Raw genomic sequence first — 19,099 nt, forward strand, 5'->3', positions numbered from 1 at the left:
CAATTAAAAGGTTGTTTAATATTATGTGTGGTATGATCATCCCACTAAACCATTTCTTTATGCAATATATTACATGTCAACATAATCATGTCTTCTAGAAAACCATAATTCTGTTTCTATTTTTATTTACCACCACTCTTTTTTTTCCTTGTTTCTCGACCATCATAGACGGTATACAATTCCTGTGAAAGTCATAGTTGTAACATATGTACGGATACCATCAACAACAAAGATGGAATTCAACCAAAAACCCAAAAAAGTCCCTCAAAATCAATCAAAAAAACTCAAAAATCCCTCGAAACGATGGAATGCTGCTGAAAACACATTGGATTACTTTACGAGGCTTTGATCTACTTAAAAAGTACACCTGCTCAGCAAAAATCCTAAATTCGTCACTGATCAACGACCAAACGTTAGACAGCTATAATAAGTCATAAAAATATAGGTTTTGAATTTATTAAAAAAGAATTAAAAATAAAGCAATAGGAGTATAAAAGAAATGAAATTGTAAGAGTGAGTGAGTGAGTGAGACATTATTGTGTATATCTAAGAAAATCTTGCAATAATTATTCTACCTACTTTACCTTTAACCTAAAAGGAAAATAAAAATAAATCATTGGTTAAACTCTTAAATCACTTTTTGAGAGACATAAAATTCTAAATAAAGTTGGGTGAGCAGTCCATTTTTTAATAAAGTAACTACTCCCAATTATTAACATGTATTTGGGTATAATATATTAATTTAATTTCTCATAATAAAACATTATATATTAATAACTATTAATGTCTTACATTTTCAATTTTTTTTAAGTATATAATATTTATATACGACAAATATAACAAATAAATTCACACACTTTTTTAATCATAAAAAGATTTAGAATAAACTATTGGTTGGTTTTTTGATTTAATGACTACAAGAATATAAACATTCATCTTCATTATTATCTTTATTTTCACGAATTTTAACATATCATCAATCATTTTTATATTCACAAATTTGTTAAAGTTTTCGTAATTGTGAGAAAAATAGGTCATTCTGGCATGTAGCTCAGTTGGCAAGGGGATGAAGCGAATTTGTTCATATACATAACAGGTTTCAAGTTGGAATCATGTGAGAGACGAACTTGAATCCCTGTGTTAGCCTCAACCATTGAGTCAACTCTGAAATGTCTTGCCACATATGGTTTTTATGGGACGGGTCATTATTAGTGATAATCAACTTTTTGTTTAAATAGTAATAAAAATAGGTAAATGAAAGTAAAAAAAAAAAAAGTAGAAGAATGTTTTGTTTTCATGTTTTCATCAAAAAAAATTATTGGTCCTCATTTTGTGTTTTAGAACCCAAACAAGTCCCTCAAGTTAACAACGTGAAGTCATTCATTCAGGGGTATTTTAGTCTTTTTATCCATATTTTTTGTTTCTCCTTAAAAATTAAATAAATTAATAATTATTTAAAAAAATAATAAAAATAGACTAATTTATACATAGTTTTTCCATTTTTCTCGACGACCTTGAAACCAACCCTTAATTGTGAATCAAACTTCATCCCTCCTAAACCCGTAATCATCTACCTCCCATTTCTCCGGCAACACCTCCCCGTAGAAGATCCTTGGGTTCTGAGAAGACGACATCCACTTGATTCAGATGAAAGGCGACAACCCCCTTCACCACTGGAAACGCCTCCGCTTCTCTTTATCGGTCACCATCTCTGACCATAAAAAAAAACTCATCCCCTCCTTTCCGAACTTCTGCTTCTTAAATACTGATAACTCGAAACTCAAATCCAGGTTGTTATTAGAGATGAAATCAAAAGCTAAATCTCTTTATTAAATAATTGTCATTTTCTAACAACTCTCCATTGTTTATTTCCATTACTCCACTCATTTAATCCACCACTCATTGTTTATTTCTCCCATTTTCACTCACCAAAAAGAATTTAAAAAATGTTCATTTTTATATTATTTTCCATTTTATTTTTGGATGATGATGACAAACCTTGAAACATTTTTTTATGGAAAAAAAAAGTATATAATAATCATGTGTATGGTTGTTGCAAAAATGTTGTTACTTTTTTAATAAACCTTACACGTGTTTTTTTTTGTTACAAGCCTACAACCAGATATAAGAATCATCGGTTAAGCATTTGACTGGTATTATAGACTAATAATCTTATCTTGTAAGAGACATATCAAAGATTGATAATTTTATCCAGTAAATACGGGGGAAGACTTTTACCTGCTTACCAGATAAATTATGTTTACCAACACAATCCATTTTGATAACATATAATCGTTACGCAAAAAAGTAAATGAAAGTGGTGATTATTGCGGGTAAACACTTTGGTCGGTCAACATTTCGTAAAAGACCCCTATGTCTTTTAGCTTAATTTTTTTACACAAAGGAATGTGTTGTTTACGTTATGAAACGTTATATTGTAGCGTTCCAATTTCTATGAATTGCTAATTGTTTTAAATCAATTTAAAGTTTTGCAGTGTAGATGATTTGCAGATTATTTTAACATTGTGGGATAAGTTGTTATAAACATTTTCACTGAAATTCTTGAAGTTCTTGCCTACCCAACATCCTCATTGTTTATCGACGATGTCGAATTCGTGTAAGATGTTACAAACACCTCCTCTCAAGGACTCAGCAGGCATCTCTCATGCCATTTATAATCCCCTGAAACCCAAAGCAATATATTAACCAAATAACTTCTGATTTATTTAAAAGAACTGGTGAAAATCATTGACAGCCCATAACTTTGAGCTTATAAAGAATTTACAAAATTTATCTTTTATCGATCACATGAAAAAAACGTTTCTCCCTACCCACTTAAATAACGTCATAAACTCACAAATTCCACTTTTTATCAATGTGGGACACGATTGTGACGGGAGAGGTGATGACAATGTGATCTCGGAGGTCGCGTAGAGATGTGTTACGGAACTATTGGTTACAAAATCTATATTTCCTTCTTTCTTAATAAATTTTACAATACAATTACCAGTAAGACCAGACGTAGAAAAAGTTTCAAGCGGTGATCCATCTGATTGTAAAAAACAAATCTAAATAAAAATTTTATACAAACCTTATAGCTTCGTTGGTCAGTTCTTTCAAATTGTTTAAAACTAAAAGCTAAAAAATAAAGAGACTTGTCAACTACAAGATTAGAACCCGGGTCCTTAAAAAAAAACTTTAACACAACAACACGAACCAATTCTACCCCCCACGAAAATATGTCTTAATTCTAATTTCATAAAATATAAAAACATACAAGTAATAAAGCATATACATTTACTGTGTCAGGACGATGAAGCAGAAGCACGTACAACCCTTCTTTTGTTTACAGGTCCGTCCTTTGTTGCAGGTGCTAAGGAAGTTCGAGTGTTTGATTTGATGATTTATAAGTTGGTACAACATTTGGAGTTATAAATCATAGAAATAAATTTGTGATTGTTGATATAAGATGGTAATGGTATTAATTAAGAGACGTTTTGTTTGGTGATATTTGTGTAAGCAAAATAAAAGGAAATGAAAAGGTAGAAAATGGTGTGGCAGCTTTTTGTAATGACTGGGATTGGGACCGGGACCGGGAGTTTGCTTTATTAGAAAAGTGGAATTGTGATATATTACCACCCAATCCCCATCCCATCCTTTCTCAATTACTCTTTCTAATCATCCACTTCACCTTTTTGTTTTTGGGACACTTACCATTTTGCATGCATACATACATACATACATACATACATATATATACATACATACATACATATATACATACATACATACATACATACATATATATATATATATATATATGGGGTTAGATTCATGTTTTGAGATTTTTTTTTTACATTTCAAACTTCACAGCAAAACACTGTAAAGATAAAAAAAATAATTTGAACCTTCACAACAAGTCTTTCTAGAGAGAAAGAGATACATGAAAGATGGTGTCAGAATGAGAGTTAAGTTGAGAAACATAAGAGATATGAACATCTGATCAACTTTAATCTTACACTCACCCCATGAATTACGTTTGATACGAGAATTAATTTGGTGTCTTTTAATTCATCTCATTACTGTTGATCTTAGGGACGAACCCAGCATGGTGCCATCGTATTATTCTTTGGTAAGAGGGTAAAAGAATTTAGGTTCGTGAAAGGTACAACTGTATTAATTCGTTGTGTGCCACTACATGTATTTTGAAACTACATAGAGAACATGTTTTTTTAGAGTTGGTTTGCAAGACTTTTCTTTCACCACAGACATGAGTTTGAACCATATTAGTGTCATTTTCTTAGTCATGATCCACCGTTTGAAAAAAAATTCTTTATATTTGTTTTATAGTCAAATAGTGCCACTATTTGATTTTTTTTTTCCATATATTTGGTTTTTATAATCCAATGATGCTATCGTTTGAAAAAAAATGGGTCCGTTCCTAGTTGATCTTTAACCAGATTGATTCAAGCGTGAAGATCTCTTCTTATCATTCTCATCATAACTTCAATTCTCACAAGAATCCAACCCTATATATATAGGGGTTTAATCGTTTGAGAACTCATGAATTTGTGAAAACCTTGAAAACTTATGCATCATGTGTTAGTATGGTTTTTTCTATCTAGGCATAATATTTAATGTATTAGTTAACATATATTTGTTTCACAATGCTTTTGTTTTATATGTATTTCTTTCACAATGTGTTTGTTTTTTACATGTATTTTATGTTTAATAAACACGCAAAAAAAGTTCATATTATGAACTTAGGACATGTCAAACAAACACATTATGAAACAAATATATGTTAATCAATATTTTAAATCATAGTTTTATATTGAAAAAAAATCATATGAAATAACACATGATATACAAGTTCTCAAGGTTATCACAATTTCTTGAGTTCTCAAAAGAAAAATCTTATATATATATATAAGACTTAATCATTTGAGAAACTTATGAAATTGTAATAACCTTGAGAACTTATGCATCAAGTACTATTTTATATGATTCTTTTCTATCTCATGATAATATTTAATGTATTGATTAATATATATATATATATATATATATATATATGTTTCACGGTGTGTTTGTCCCACATGTACTTAGTTAACGAAATGAAACTTTATATGTGTATTTTTTGTTTCACAAATACTCCCAAAAGTTTCACATTGTGACCCGAGTACATGTGAAACAAATATATGTTAACCAATATTCCAAATTCTAGTTTTAGATAAAAAAAATATGAAATAACACATGATGCACAAGTTCTCAAGGTTATCACAATTTCATGAGTTTCTAAAAGAAGATCCATATGCACACACACACACACACACACACACATATATATGGTTAGGTTCAAGGGGAGAACCACAAGAAATGAAAAACTGAAGATCATCCTAATAATCATTCGTTTGTAAGGTAACTACATGTATATATAAGTAATTTGTTCGATATACGCATATACATTAAAACCTGAAACACATGTTCAATTACTTATATACACATGTACATGTCGTATAAATGAATGATTATGAGAATGTTTCTCATTTTTTTAGAGGATTTTCGTTAAATATCCTCTCTCTCTCTCTCTCTCTCAACATATATATTCTTCAAGAAACTTAAATAATTACTTCTAAACAAATATAAAATCATTTCTAAGATCCAATCAAAAACTTCTTTTTTTTTCTTGTCAATCACTTATAAACACAATAAATCAACCAGTTATTTCTTAAATAAACGACAAGAGAGATGTCATATGCCATGACAAATCAGGTAAAGATTTATTGCTGAAATGATAACAATTATGATTAAAAAATGTTGACTGTTCAATGATTTGAAATTATAATTAATTAATTAGCAGGCATGAAAATATTTTGTAATTGACTCGTGAAAATAACATTAACCAGTCTAATACAATAAACTTAAAGCGCCTCAAATTCAATAGCATTCGTGAAAAAAGATATTTAAAGTAAGTGTTTGCTAGTAAGAGTCAATGCTTTAACTTACTTTATCAGGTAAGATTGTAATTCATCAAAAAGTTACTGTAAACAATAATTTACCGGGTAAGAGTCGTCACCCTTAATCACTAGTTCGTTGTTTTTGGGTTTTCGCATAACGACTCGTCATTATCTTTTAAAAATTAGCAACGCGAGATGCACACATTAAGGCAAGGTTTAGCGAATTAGGGTATTAATATTCTTGCATTTATATCTGAAACGTTGTACGTCTACTATACATAACTTTCTTTTTTTTGTAAAAGAAAAAAATATAGCATCTTTCCATGTTAGTACACTTTATCTATAGATGTTATTTCTTGCGAAAAGATGCTTTCAAACAAATAGGTATCCAAAGACGAACGTTTCATGTAAAAAGATAGTGGTTTAAAATCTTCAAATAGAAACAAACGGGATTTTGCCGAGAACCACATATGCTTTTACGCATTAAATAACGTTATATTTTTTGTTTCAAAAAATAATATAAACAATATACGCGAAAAAAGAGTAAAACTACAGATTCACATGTGAAGATGACATCGACATAAATCTGGTCTAAAAACATACATGTATTTCTCATTGATTGGTTATGTACTTTATGACTTTTTCCCAAAGTAAAAAATTACAACATTATTTTGCTGTTTCAATACACTTTTTTAAAGACGTTTTTGATAAAAGAAGTATCCAAAGACGAACAGTTTGTTTTAAAAAGATTTCCAAATGGAAATCACCCAACAACTTGTTAAAAACTACACACAATTCTTTAAGTATCACAAGAAAAGTAAGAGTAAAAGTTTAGCTCACACATAAAAAGCCAAAATCCAAGAAACTTCTAAAAGTTTTATGAGTTTCGGTTCCGAAAGATGTACTTTTGATTGTTTGTTGATTATTTCATTTTTGGTAATTTGCTAAATAACACCGAGTGTAATATTTGAATTAAAGGCGTGAAGATTACTATGAACAGGTTTCTGTCGTATTGGCAAAAGTTTAACTTTGTTTTCAGTAGTTTATTGATGGTTAAGGCTGTTAAAATAAATTAACAAAACTATTTGGTTCAAGGGCGAAAGATCATGTAAGAATGTAAGTTACAATGAGAAGCGTAAGAAAAGATTGCATCTTTGATCACTTTTAATCTCATTTTCACTCATGAATTACGCTTTAGAAGATAATTCATCTGGTGCACCTCATTAGTGTTGACATTCAATTAGGATTAATCAAATAGTGAAGATCATAACTTCACTTCTCACCGGAACATAACATTTGGTTTAAGTAGGGCAATTGTTACATTCATGTATAGCTTATACATAAATGTAATAACTAGCTAAGCATAATCACACATAAAAAAATTAGATCAATTAATATAATTTTTAATCTTTAAAATAATCTGTATTAGGAGGTTCAAATAAAAAAAATTATCAGAAAGAAAAGCTTATATGTGAATTATTGTAAAAAATCTTTGTATGTGTTCATTTATGCATCTTCAAATGAGTTTTTTTCAATGATTCACATATGAACTTTCACCTTCTTATTTTATCACGATATTTAGTCTTCTTATTTGAATCTTCCCCTCACACATATATGGGTGGTTTTCGGTTGCAAACCAAATTTACATTGTGAATAGTGTCTCAATTTATTATGGATCATAAATGATGTATTATCCATCATGAATAGTTCACGAATGTTCACATTTATTATTCATGGTGAATATAGACACCCAATGTTGCGTTTTCCTTGTCTCTTGGTTCACAACTTAGATTCAATTTGCAACCGAAATTTTCTCTCTCGCTCTCTCTCGCTCTCTCTCTATACATGTGTGTGTATGCGGGTCAGTTAAGTATAATAATGTAAGAATGTAAGGAAAAAAATTTACGAGATTATTCATATGTCAAGTATTGGAAAAATATGTATATTTGAAGAGGTGTATATACACCAACTAATCATATGAGTTTATGTATACATATTCAAATTAATTTTTTCAATAATTTACATATGAATCTTTTCTTTAACCAATTTAGTCTCTTATTAAAACGTATCATGAATGTATATATTTTTTTTCCAAAATCAAACCGCAACGTTATAAAAACAAATCAAAGTGGGCGGATGTTTTGATTGGACGGTTTAAATAATTGATTTTTAGGAGGACGTGAAGAAAATAAAATAGTAATAAAAAAATGAAATTGAAATTGGAAAATGGTGTTATAACGTAAAATAGGAACGAGAGCATCTTTGTGTGTTGCTTCATGCCGACAGTCTTCTTCTGCTTTTGGTCCTAAAAACCTTTATTTCCTCGCAATCATGCCCCACCACTTTCACATTCCTTCACTTTTAGTCCTCTTAAAATACTATTTTTTATTACCAACACATTTTTCCTTTTTATTTTTATTTATTAACACTCTCTTCATTTAATAATTTGTATTTTTCCATGTAAAAACTACTCAACATTAATATATATATATATATACACACACACAGTAGAATGAACTGTAAAAAATAGTAATAACAAAAACGAAGCAAATGCAGTAACCTTAATTTCATAACAACTCAATGGTTTCTTTTATGTTATACTTTATAAAACGTACATAATAAAAACATTTAATGTGAAAGCAAATTAGAATAAAATAACAAGTTTCTCTCATGTTGTATTTATATATGAAAATGACGTCTCATTTATTAATAACATATGGTACTTTTTTTTTCTTAGAAATAAAATAAAATAAAATACGAAAATTAAAATTCAAAAAAAAGGATTGTTAGTTGGGTTTAGTTGGATGGAAATGAAGTTGACAAAAATACAAATTTAGTCCCTTCATTTACAACATTTTGCATTTTAAGTCCTTCCAAGGTTTGTGTTCTCTTCTACGGTTCTACCTCGTGTACATGTTGCAAAACACATTGCCAAATTGGAAAACTTATTCTCAATATTAATATGAGCATGAATTGTTAATTATAACATTTAAAAATCAATACAGAACAAGAATCAAAACCATAAAGAGACACAGATGGTTAAAAATCTTAGGAAATCTATGCTTTTAAACCATGTTCAACTCTGGCATAGAAAAACACCAAATTGGTGGGGTCATCGGTACCAAAAATCCTTTCAAATCCAACCACACGGCATATATGCGGTTTTGAACAGCAGCACAACGTATATGTCGTTTCTCTTCCCTCTCCAGCATTTTACCGTTCTTTTTTCAGTAAAATTGGAGGTTTCCTTGGTTACCAAAATGGTTTAAGAAATGGTGCAACAATCTTCAAATCTTGATATTGATTCCTCGTACTCATCAAACAAAAAAGAAAATACCCATTTGAACCTCCAAAGAAATATGATCAAAACCTAAAAGATGACCCCTTTTTCTATAACGATCAAAGGTGCCAAAATCTTCTAAAAGAGCAATTAAACAAGTACCCAAATAGAAGTGAAAAGAATCTCAAGAAAAAAAAAATCCTACATAAACTATGGATTATAATCATCAAAAGCAAGAAAAGGATTGGGATCTCACAAAGAGGATGCATCAAACAAATCCTCATTGAGTACATCATCCTCTCGATTGGTTAACGAGAAAAACTCGGCATCTTTCTCTTCGTCGTTCGAGAAATCCCGTCGTTCGAGCTTTGAATGGGCAGCGATGAATATCAACTTCTGTGCCTTTTCGATCCCGGTTCTCGATTGCGCCCATCTACATAAAGATGTATTACATTGGAACCCACATGAAGTGGCATGAAGAAAGATCAATCTCACTGCGACTTTCCTCAAAGATTTGAAATCGGTTAAATAAGTTTCCCAAACCAACCTGCTACTTTGTGGGTTAGCTATTTTCATTTTACCGGTTATTGGGTCTCGTTGTTTCAACTGAACGGCTTGTGCGTAAACTGGATCGAGCCCTTCTGTTCTCCATTTCATGAGCTCCATTAAAGCAATGTGAGCTTCTTCTCGTGAAACGAGCCTCGTTATAAGCTTATGGACATCTTTTTCTTGTTCGGAAGTCAAGCATTTGAAAGGAGGCAAGTATTTCCCACTTGTGTCCCTAATCAGATAAAAAGGATCAAGAATGAATGCAGCTGCCCAAGCAGGGTGATAGTTTCTCTTAAACCTTTTATCAAACACTTTGTCTACATGGTTTTCATTGATATGAAACTTCCCACACCATTCCTTGATTTTCACTCTAAGTTCCTCCCAAAGCGGCAAACAATTCCCGATTCTCGGCTTTTCTTTCTCGATTTCTTGAGCCATTCCTTTGATCAATCGAACCAACGAATGAACCGCCTCTAATTCGTTCCAAAACTGAGACCTCATCATCTCTTCAACCTCCTTCCCAATTTGATCCTCCATTGACACCATTTTATAACTATCATCAAGAAAAACCAGTTGCAAAGCTCTAGCTGAACTCAACACATCTTCCACCATATCAAAAACCGGTTCGAAATCAATCCTCCCGCCACCACGACAAAACGGTACTCGCAACAATGCCGCTCGACCGTATTCTTGCAACTGATATTTGAGAAAAGAATGTCGAACTTGAGATTTGGTATTCACAAAGTTTGCAACTTTCAAACAATTATCAGTCACATTGTGAAACAATGGTAGTTCTTTGCTAAGATCTTTAATCAAACTATGAACCCCTTGAAATTGACAAGAAAGATTGATCATCCATTGATGTTGGTTTTCAAGATCCCTTAAAGCTTTAGTCTTGAACTTATCAGAAACAATACCCACACATTGTTGATAATTATTCCCACAAATGTCGACGATTGTTTCCCATAAAACATCCTCAGCCTGCTTAGAAAAAACATACCCACCTGTAAAAACAGCTCTTCTGAAAACACTAGTCCCATTAGGCAAATTCACTGATAAATTCACCAAATTTTCGAATTCACCTGAATGATGATGATTACTATTGTTATGGTTCTTTGATTTCCACCCATCTGATGAGATTTGGAAGAACATTGCATCGCGAATTCGAGCTTCGGATTCGGTTTTTGCCTCTTCGTACTTGGCATCGAGTCTTTCTCCGGCGAGTTCTCGCCGGGTTATCGCCGGTAAACCGAGTTGGTTCAAGAAATTCTTGAACTTTGGATGCTCTAAACTTGAAAATGAAACTGACCCACAATTTTCATACACCCAATTTGCTAATAATTCTAATGATGAATCGATTTGAGCTCGGGTTAAAGTTTGACCCGGTGATGATTTCGGACTTTTTAGCTTCTTTACACTATCTTCTAGTTTAGCTAAATGACCTAAATCTTCTTTGCCACCTGATAACACCACCGGTTGCTGGTGGTGGTGATGGTGGTGGTGGGGAGAGTACAACCCGCCGCTGCTAACAGTCACAACCGTCGCAGCTGAAAATGCAGGAACTGAATCGGGCCGGGCCGGGTAAGAAACATCCACCGAGAATCTTGGTGGTTCAATCATCGTAAGAGGAGCAACGGAATAAGTGGTTTCAGAACCGGTGGAGGCGTGAATCTTAAACCCACCGCCGCCACCGCCACGGTCGCGGCCACTACGGTTGCCGGAGGAGCTACGTTTGCGGTGGTTTTGCAGCGGCTGAGGCGAAGAAGATGAAGTCGGAGAAGATAAATTCACCATTCCCGCCGGCGAAATGGATGAAATCGGTTTTGGACTACATTCAGAGTTAAAATTCGGGCAAGTTCCTCTTTTGAGATGCTCCGACGCCGTTCTCGACGGATTGGAAGCGGAGAAAAGGGCTGTTAAAACCAGGTGATAATACGCACAATTTGACTCTGAAATGTGATACTTTATTCAATAAATCAAGCTGCCTTTTTATAGGCTTACACAGGAAACAGAACAGCAAACTATCAGCTAAGAAATAGGAACAACTAGGACTAATTCAAAATACTTATTCAAATCTAAACAGACTCAGTCATATGACCGTTTGTAACCAAAGACTTCAATAAGGGCTTCACATAGAGAACACCGGAGCTTGACGGCTTTCGGTAAACCGGAATCGGGATTTGGAACCAAAACCGGTTCGAGATGAGCCCAATACCAAGCTCCTTTACCCTTGATCGCCTTCGTCCGTACCATCACCAGACCTTCATATCGTTTATGAACAGCTTTAACAGCCATCTCATCGGTGGTTAACTCGGATGATGGTACCGGCACTAGTTGAGCAATGGCTGTGTTGGCCGGTTGAGACTGTGGTTGTTGGGTGGTGGCTGTATTGGTGACGGCCGCCATTATTGCAGCCAAAAAACCTCAAACTTTTTTGAACCAGTGGGTTAATTAAGTGAAAATGAAAACGAAAATGGAATTCTAGGGAGGGGTGTGCTTGAAAAATCGAATCTTGGGTTTATTTCGAAGCAGCATAATTTGTGTTTTGGTGGAAAGGGAAGGAGGTGGAGGTGGAGGTGGTGGCTCCGGTGATCTAAAATTGGGTTAAAAAAAGAAATTTGGAAATGGAATTTTGGGAAGAGACTGACAGAGAGTTCGTGTGGAGTCAACAGGGGGTGTTTTGTGTGTATAATAAAGAATAGTTAATATTTAGTATTAGTTGTGGGCTCACTACCATCACTCCACTTTTTATTTTTATTTTTATTTTTATTTTTTTATTGTATTTATTACCAATATTAAATATCATATAAATAGTCCTCCACTATTATTTTTCAATAATCATGTTATATAGTTTAGTTGTTTGAGATGTTCTTATTTTTCTTTTTTTTACTTCAAAAACTTATCTGATAGTATTTTTAACAGATTTTTTATAATTTCTTTAAAATAAAAAACTAAAAGTCTAACATCTTTAAAAACAATTATATTTAACTTTTGGATATTGTCTATTTTAGAGATTTCAATATTTATTATATTATGAAAATATTTTGTAGATTTATTATATTAATATATATATTTTAAAAATAAATTTTATTAAATAATAATAATTCAATCTCATTGGTAGCTATGAATAAAAATAATAATATATTTTTCTTCAAAATTGGAGAATCACTGAGACCTTTTAAGGGTTCGGCTCCTATTTCAATCTGTGTTGGACCGATTGATATACCAATAATAAAGTCTTCACATCAAGTTTTAGAAAATTTTCTAAACTTGGAGTTTTATCTAATTTTCTTTAATTTAGAGAACGGTGTAGAGGATCTGTTAGAGCAAAATTGAGAATGAAAGCCTCGTTTTCTCTATTTTAGATAATTTGTTGGAGATAAAATTTGACTTGAAACTTAAATATACTTATATATACATAGCATATCTTGTTTAAAGAAATTCGATCTGTTTTTAAATTGATTTGTTATACATAGCTGATTTTAGATAATTCTTTTGCCTTATAGAAGACTATTCTTTGAAGGTTGGTAAAGGTCTCTTACGATGGTTCTTTTTGTTACGATAAATTCTCATGCCCGCATGGGGCGTATCGCTCTCGTATATGTATTGCATATTGGACCAATACAGTTTAAGCATTTCTTGATTGTCTTCTCAAACCATCTATATCTTTAAATAAGACATTGACGTGTGTTTTCATGGCTTCATCAAATCCATTTCTTGTTAAGGTATCTTATTCTAAGAGTTAATGACAAACACAAAATTCTTCAGATTTGGTTTGGATTTTTACGATTGAATGTCAAGAATTTGATATTGGTATTGGGGTGGTTTTGTATCACATCTTCGAGTGCATGTTATGCTTGTGCCATCAATTACGACATGGAATATATGTTTTGTTTGTCAAATAAACAATGAACGGCTTCGTAACACACATATTCGTTATAATGAGTATTTTCATTATCCTGTTGCAGTTTTATATAGCTTTATCAAGAAAAATTGAACATATAGAAAACAATAGCTCAATCACATATCCTTGCCAGAATATAGGACTACTATAAACATATTTATCAGTACGTTACTAAATACTCAGATATACAACTCAATAACTGATGAAGCAATAGAAATGACGAATAAAGATGAAGCAGAATATGGGTTCAAACGAAACCAGACATGAAGGTGTAGAGAAAAAGGAGATATATTTATTTTATTAATTAAATAAAAATATTACAAATTAGTAAGTATTTTGCACTTGACTTGTTTAATAATCAAGCACTAATGAAAAGAGGGTAAGAGATGACATCATAAAGAGACTATTTAGAATAATTATGATATCATAAATCCAAAATAAATATAAAATAATTATTTTAATATTTTCTTGGCTTAGCCAATCAAAAATAAAATCTTAAAACAAAAAAAGCAACTTTTTAGAATTAAAAGTAAATATTTTTTATTTAAATAAAACAAAAAAGGGTATATTTTAGTTTAATTTGAGGGATTGAATAAAATTATAAATATAATTTTTTAAGATATAAATTAAAATTTTAAATCATATGTTAATAGTACCGATCTGATGTTTACAATTCCGAACCAAAAAAGGTCCGTTTAAATTGTTGTTATGAAAATGGGGCGAAGGCATCGGTCATTTTAAGAAGGTTTTGTTGCCACTAATTAAGGTTTGGAAACAAAATTAGGTAATTAACCTTCTTAAGCAATAAGCATAATCCCCATTTTAATTGTCTTAAATTCTTGGAACAATTTTCATTATTTATTTGTAGATATTAAGGTTATCTCAAATGTGAGGATGGAATTCAATATATCGAGACAAAAGAAAAAGGGAGCAAAATGTAATTTGTCAACAAAAGGAGATAAATACTTGTAGTCGAATATTTTTTAATTTTAAAAACATGAAAAATTAAAAGAACGTTAATTTAATTTATTATATAAATATCTATTAAATTATTAGACAAATGATTGAGTGAGGATATGAGTTAACTGTGAGAAATGTAAGAACGGATTTCGACCCTTCATTATTTTTCTTTATCTTAAATCAACCCATGAATTATGTCTTAAAAGAGAATTGATCTGATGTTTCTCATTAGTGTTGATGTAGTGGAACTCTTCAATTATGATTGATATAAGGATGGTGGATGGAGATCCTTTTCTTACTATTCTCAACATAATTCTCATTCTCATAGGAAGATTACGATAACACTTTGTTAAGAAAAAAATTGTAAGAATTTGTAAGTCTATTGTTTGTAATATTTTGAAACCTAAAACGATAGACCAATCCATTGAGTTTTAATTCAGCTTAAAAATGATGGTTAGGGGTGTTCTCCATCTGGTTTGGGCGGTTTAATCCCGCAAACCACAAAATAAATCGTAATGGTAGTTTAAAAGATTTCAAAACCGAGCGGTTTGGTTGCGATTGACCACAACGGTCAAATCGGACCACAAAAGGCGGTTTAACCTGACCGTTTTAGACGGTTTGGACCTTTTATGGACTTAAAATCAAAAACACATAAATCTATATCCAAGATGAAACTTCTACCAATATAACATTATTAAAAAAGTAGTGTACATAATTATAAAAAAAAACTTGTATCTCTGAAATTGAAAAAAAGTTAAATAAGTCTGGTAATAATAGTTGGAAGGATAAACATTGAGCAAGTCGAATGACGATTTGGATTTTTTTTAATTGATTTTTGACAGATTTCAGGATTTTGTCAATTTAAATAACACGGTTAGTTGAGAAATGAAAACTAAAAATACAGTATCTACGACGGACCTTTTTATAATTGGATGATAAAAATTGAGCCTACAACATTAAGCCACATATAATTAACACTTGTGTATTTTTGGCAGTCGATTCGGCCCAAACCACTCAAAAAAAAGTTCAAATCGCAGACCAAACCAAACGGTTTAACTATTTTTCAAAGTCAGATCGCTCAAACTGCTMAAACCACCAAAAATGGTACAATTCGATTTGGTTTGCCAAGTTTGAGCGGCACAACGGGGTTTTTTAAACACCCATAATCATAGTAGAAGTTATTAATAATGTCTAACACTCTAACTTGGGGTTTATACACAGCTAATAATTTTTATTTATTTATAAATTTGTGATAAATTGTTACAAATTCCCTCAATTAAGTTATTGACATCCTCGTTATCACTACCTATTATCTTTATTGTTCATTGGCGATATGAATTTTACCTAAATATGAACACTCCCCCCCCCCTTCCCCACATACTCATCGTACTCAATGAGGTTTGCCCTACCATCTGGATGGTACAAGAAATTAACTCGGATACCATTTATAACACCTTAAAACCCAAAAACAATAGATTTAGACAAAATTTTAGCTAAAATTTTACAGTCGAATGAGTATAAATTTCAAGTTCTTTTTGGTAACTATGAGTTTTCAGACTAGCTTACAAATACCGACTAATCCCTCAGACGATCACAAATGGTCTGGAGTCATTGAATGTGAACCTCCATTACCACAAGGAATTTAACAATATCTCAATTCGAATCCAGGGTGGATGAGATTTTTCACTCTTTCCCATTAAACTCAACCAATTGCTATGATTATATATCTCTTAGGTAGGTAAAACTTAGTCCATTATGTTAAAGATTTATTTTTTCCACTTCTCCTTAAATACAACCATCCCAATTAAAGACATGTGTCCTGCTACTGGTCAAGATATAAATTTATTATTATTAAATGTTAAATATTAAATGAATTTAAGGTATATAGATTTATTCAAGAATTATTGAAGTTAGTTAGAGCTTACAATATTCACTTAAGTGGAGTATTTATTTGATCACTTGTTAGTTTTTTATATATCCACCCTTGAAAGAAAAGCTTGGTGGTTCAACCATTGTATTTTTATTTCAAACAATTTGAATTGTTTTTTAATCATATTAATATTAATGAATTTTTAATAATTTTAGTTATTTAAAAGTTATATTTTTATTTTTATTTCTTTAAGCAATATCCAAGAACAAATAAATTTGATAAACCACCTACAATAAATTAATAAAATACATTTTTATATAACTAGAATGGTACTTGCTCAATGCAGCGAGACATATCTTGATTTTAATATTTTATTTTATTCTTTATCTCAGTCGATGTTATAATATTGTTTTATGTGATTTTTGAAAAAGCGATGATGTTTTAATTTTTAAATAAAATATAAATTTGAAGATATCATAAAAATTTAACAAAAATATATCGATATTTGTATCAAATTAACTATTTAAAATTTATATTTTTTTGTGTAATCTTTTAATTCAATTTTTTATTATAATTTTAATTTAGGTTTAATAACGAAATAATTTATATTTGGTTTAATAATATAATTTTTTTATAATGATAATAACTAATTATTTTGTTAGAATCGATAATTATTCTAATTATATTTTAAAATGATATGTTTATTCTCTATTTGATTATGTTTATCCGCAGTTAGTTGCACGAATTCAACACATAAAGCTTTGATAAGTTGTATTTATGCATAATTACTTGTAATCTTGAATTTTAAGTAATATGTATCAATATACAATACTTCATGCATAAAAAACTGTTTGTAAGAGTTTTTGTTAAATACTTTATAATATAATATAGATAAAGAGTAAGTTACATTCTTCATCTCTATGGTTATGTGTTTTAACACTCTAAGTTCCTATTTTATATATTTATGGATTATACCCTTGCAGTTTATATTTCATAATGTATTGGATCCTTATATCTAATTCCGTCAAAACTTTCTGTTAAAAGGCTTAACTAAGAGGGACATTTTAGTCATTTAATTTATTTTTATTTTTTATTAAAACTATAGGGACCTAAAATGTATTTTAGTCTTATTTTCTATTAAAACCACATGGAACAGGCACCGGCACCGGCTTTTCCTCTTATCCGTCAGTGAAGCCGCTGCCTTTTCCTCCCATCCTTCGGTAAAGCCTTATCATATCCCCATCGACACCATCCCTCCATTTTTTTCGACCATTGTTCCTCGTCCCATCACCGTGGCATCATCTTCCCCTACACCATCCTGAAACAACGCCACCAACACAAACAAGAAACAGAATTGGTGAATGGTGCTGCTACTAGAAAGCAGATACCATCTAACAACACAAACTAGCCCGTTTCCAAATAGATTTGAGCCGATGAACACATATCCTACTCTTTCCAGCGAGATCTATGATGATGAACACAGATTTATCGTTTCCAGCGAGATCTGTGACGGGGAATTCGAGATGACGAGGGGTTTCCAGAGCTACTGTCGTTCCCTTCTTTTCTCCCCATCCTATCAGCGATGAGGGGTTTCACAGGAGGAGCCACTACCTGCTCTGGGTTTAGAAGATACTACCTACCGATTTTTGAAGCAGGTGTTTTTGGTTTTTTGTAAAAATTTGTCGTTTATCTTATGTTTTATACAACGTTTGCAACAAAAACTAAACATACGCTGATTTCTTGTGTTTGTATTTGAGTTTGTGGGTTATGCTATGTTCTTGATTGATCAGAGGAAGGGTGACAGATGACAATATGATTTCTTGCTGTTCATGATTTTGATGGTGATAATCAAACGGAAGGGAAAAGGGAGAGGAAGAGGAAGAGGAAAGAGGAAACATCGCAAATGTTATTGGTGGTTGTTGTTGTTTTTTTTTTTTTAAATATAGAATGAGGAAAATATATAAAATGACCAAACTATCCATCGTTTACCCGTGCACCGTGCACGTGACCACTTTAACTGGAAGATTTTGGATGGAGTTGGATTTAGGCACTCAATGTGTTATAAGATGGAAGCCACAAGTTGTGGATGTAATTCATAGATATATTTTAAAGTAGGGACTCAGAATATTAAAACACATAAACTATAGGGACCAAAAATGTCATTTACTCTATAATAAAAGAAGACGTACATATCTTGAAAGTAGTCTAGTATTTTAGTTGGTTTATTGAGACTTTTTTGAGGTGAAGTAGAAATCTCATTTTTCCTCAAAATTTTTGTGACTATAGATGATAAGTTTGATATCCAAATAAGATGGTACAGAACATGACATAACATATGTTCAATATTTAGTAAGATAAAACTAGACATGACATAACATATAAAATGACCAAATTATCTTAATAAGTTGTTTATATATATTTTGATTAATTTATTAAATTATAAAAAATAAACATTTTTTATAACAAAATATATGATTAGAAAAGTTTTCATCAAGATGAGTAGATGACTAAAAGAACACCAAAATAAAAAGTTTATGTAGTTTCCAATTTTTATTTACATTTTTTCCATGTAACTG

General features: G+C 31.3%; 1 protein-coding gene across 1 annotated transcript; it reads right to left on the minus strand.

The window, feature by feature from the left end:
• Positions 1-9,274: 9,274 nt before the first annotated feature.
• Positions 9,275-12,195, minus strand: LOC112528603. The gene is made up of 3 exons (XM_025139625.1): positions 11,898-12,195; positions 11,358-11,702; positions 9,275-11,264 (listed from the first exon to the last, which is right to left on the minus strand). Exons 1-3 carry the CDS (start codon positions 12,193-12,195, stop codon positions 9,493-9,495), a joined length of 2,415 nt encoding a protein of 804 aa, XP_024995393.1. The 3' UTR covers positions 9,275-9,492.
• Positions 12,196-19,099: the final 6,904 nt, after the last annotated feature.

The sequence above is a fragment of the Cynara cardunculus genome, assembly GCF_001531365.2.
Source record: "Cynara cardunculus var. scolymus isolate 2C chromosome LG 15, CcrdV1, whole genome shotgun sequence".
Lineage (NCBI taxonomy): Eukaryota > Viridiplantae > Streptophyta > Magnoliopsida > Asterales > Asteraceae > Cynara > Cynara cardunculus.

Coding starts and splice junctions, on each gene's coding strand:
- LOC112528603 (XM_025139625.1), bottom strand. CDS start 12,195: ATGGCGGCCGTCACCAATACAGCCACCACCCAACAACCACAGTCTCAA. Junction 11,703..11,897: donor AGCCCTTATTGAAGTCTTTG/GTTACAAACGGT, acceptor TGGTTTTAACAG/CCCTTTTCTCCGCTTCCAAT. Junction 11,265..11,357: donor TTCTTACCCGGCCCGGCCCG/ATTCAGTTCCTG, acceptor ACCACCAGCAAC/CGGTGGTGTTATCAGGTGGC.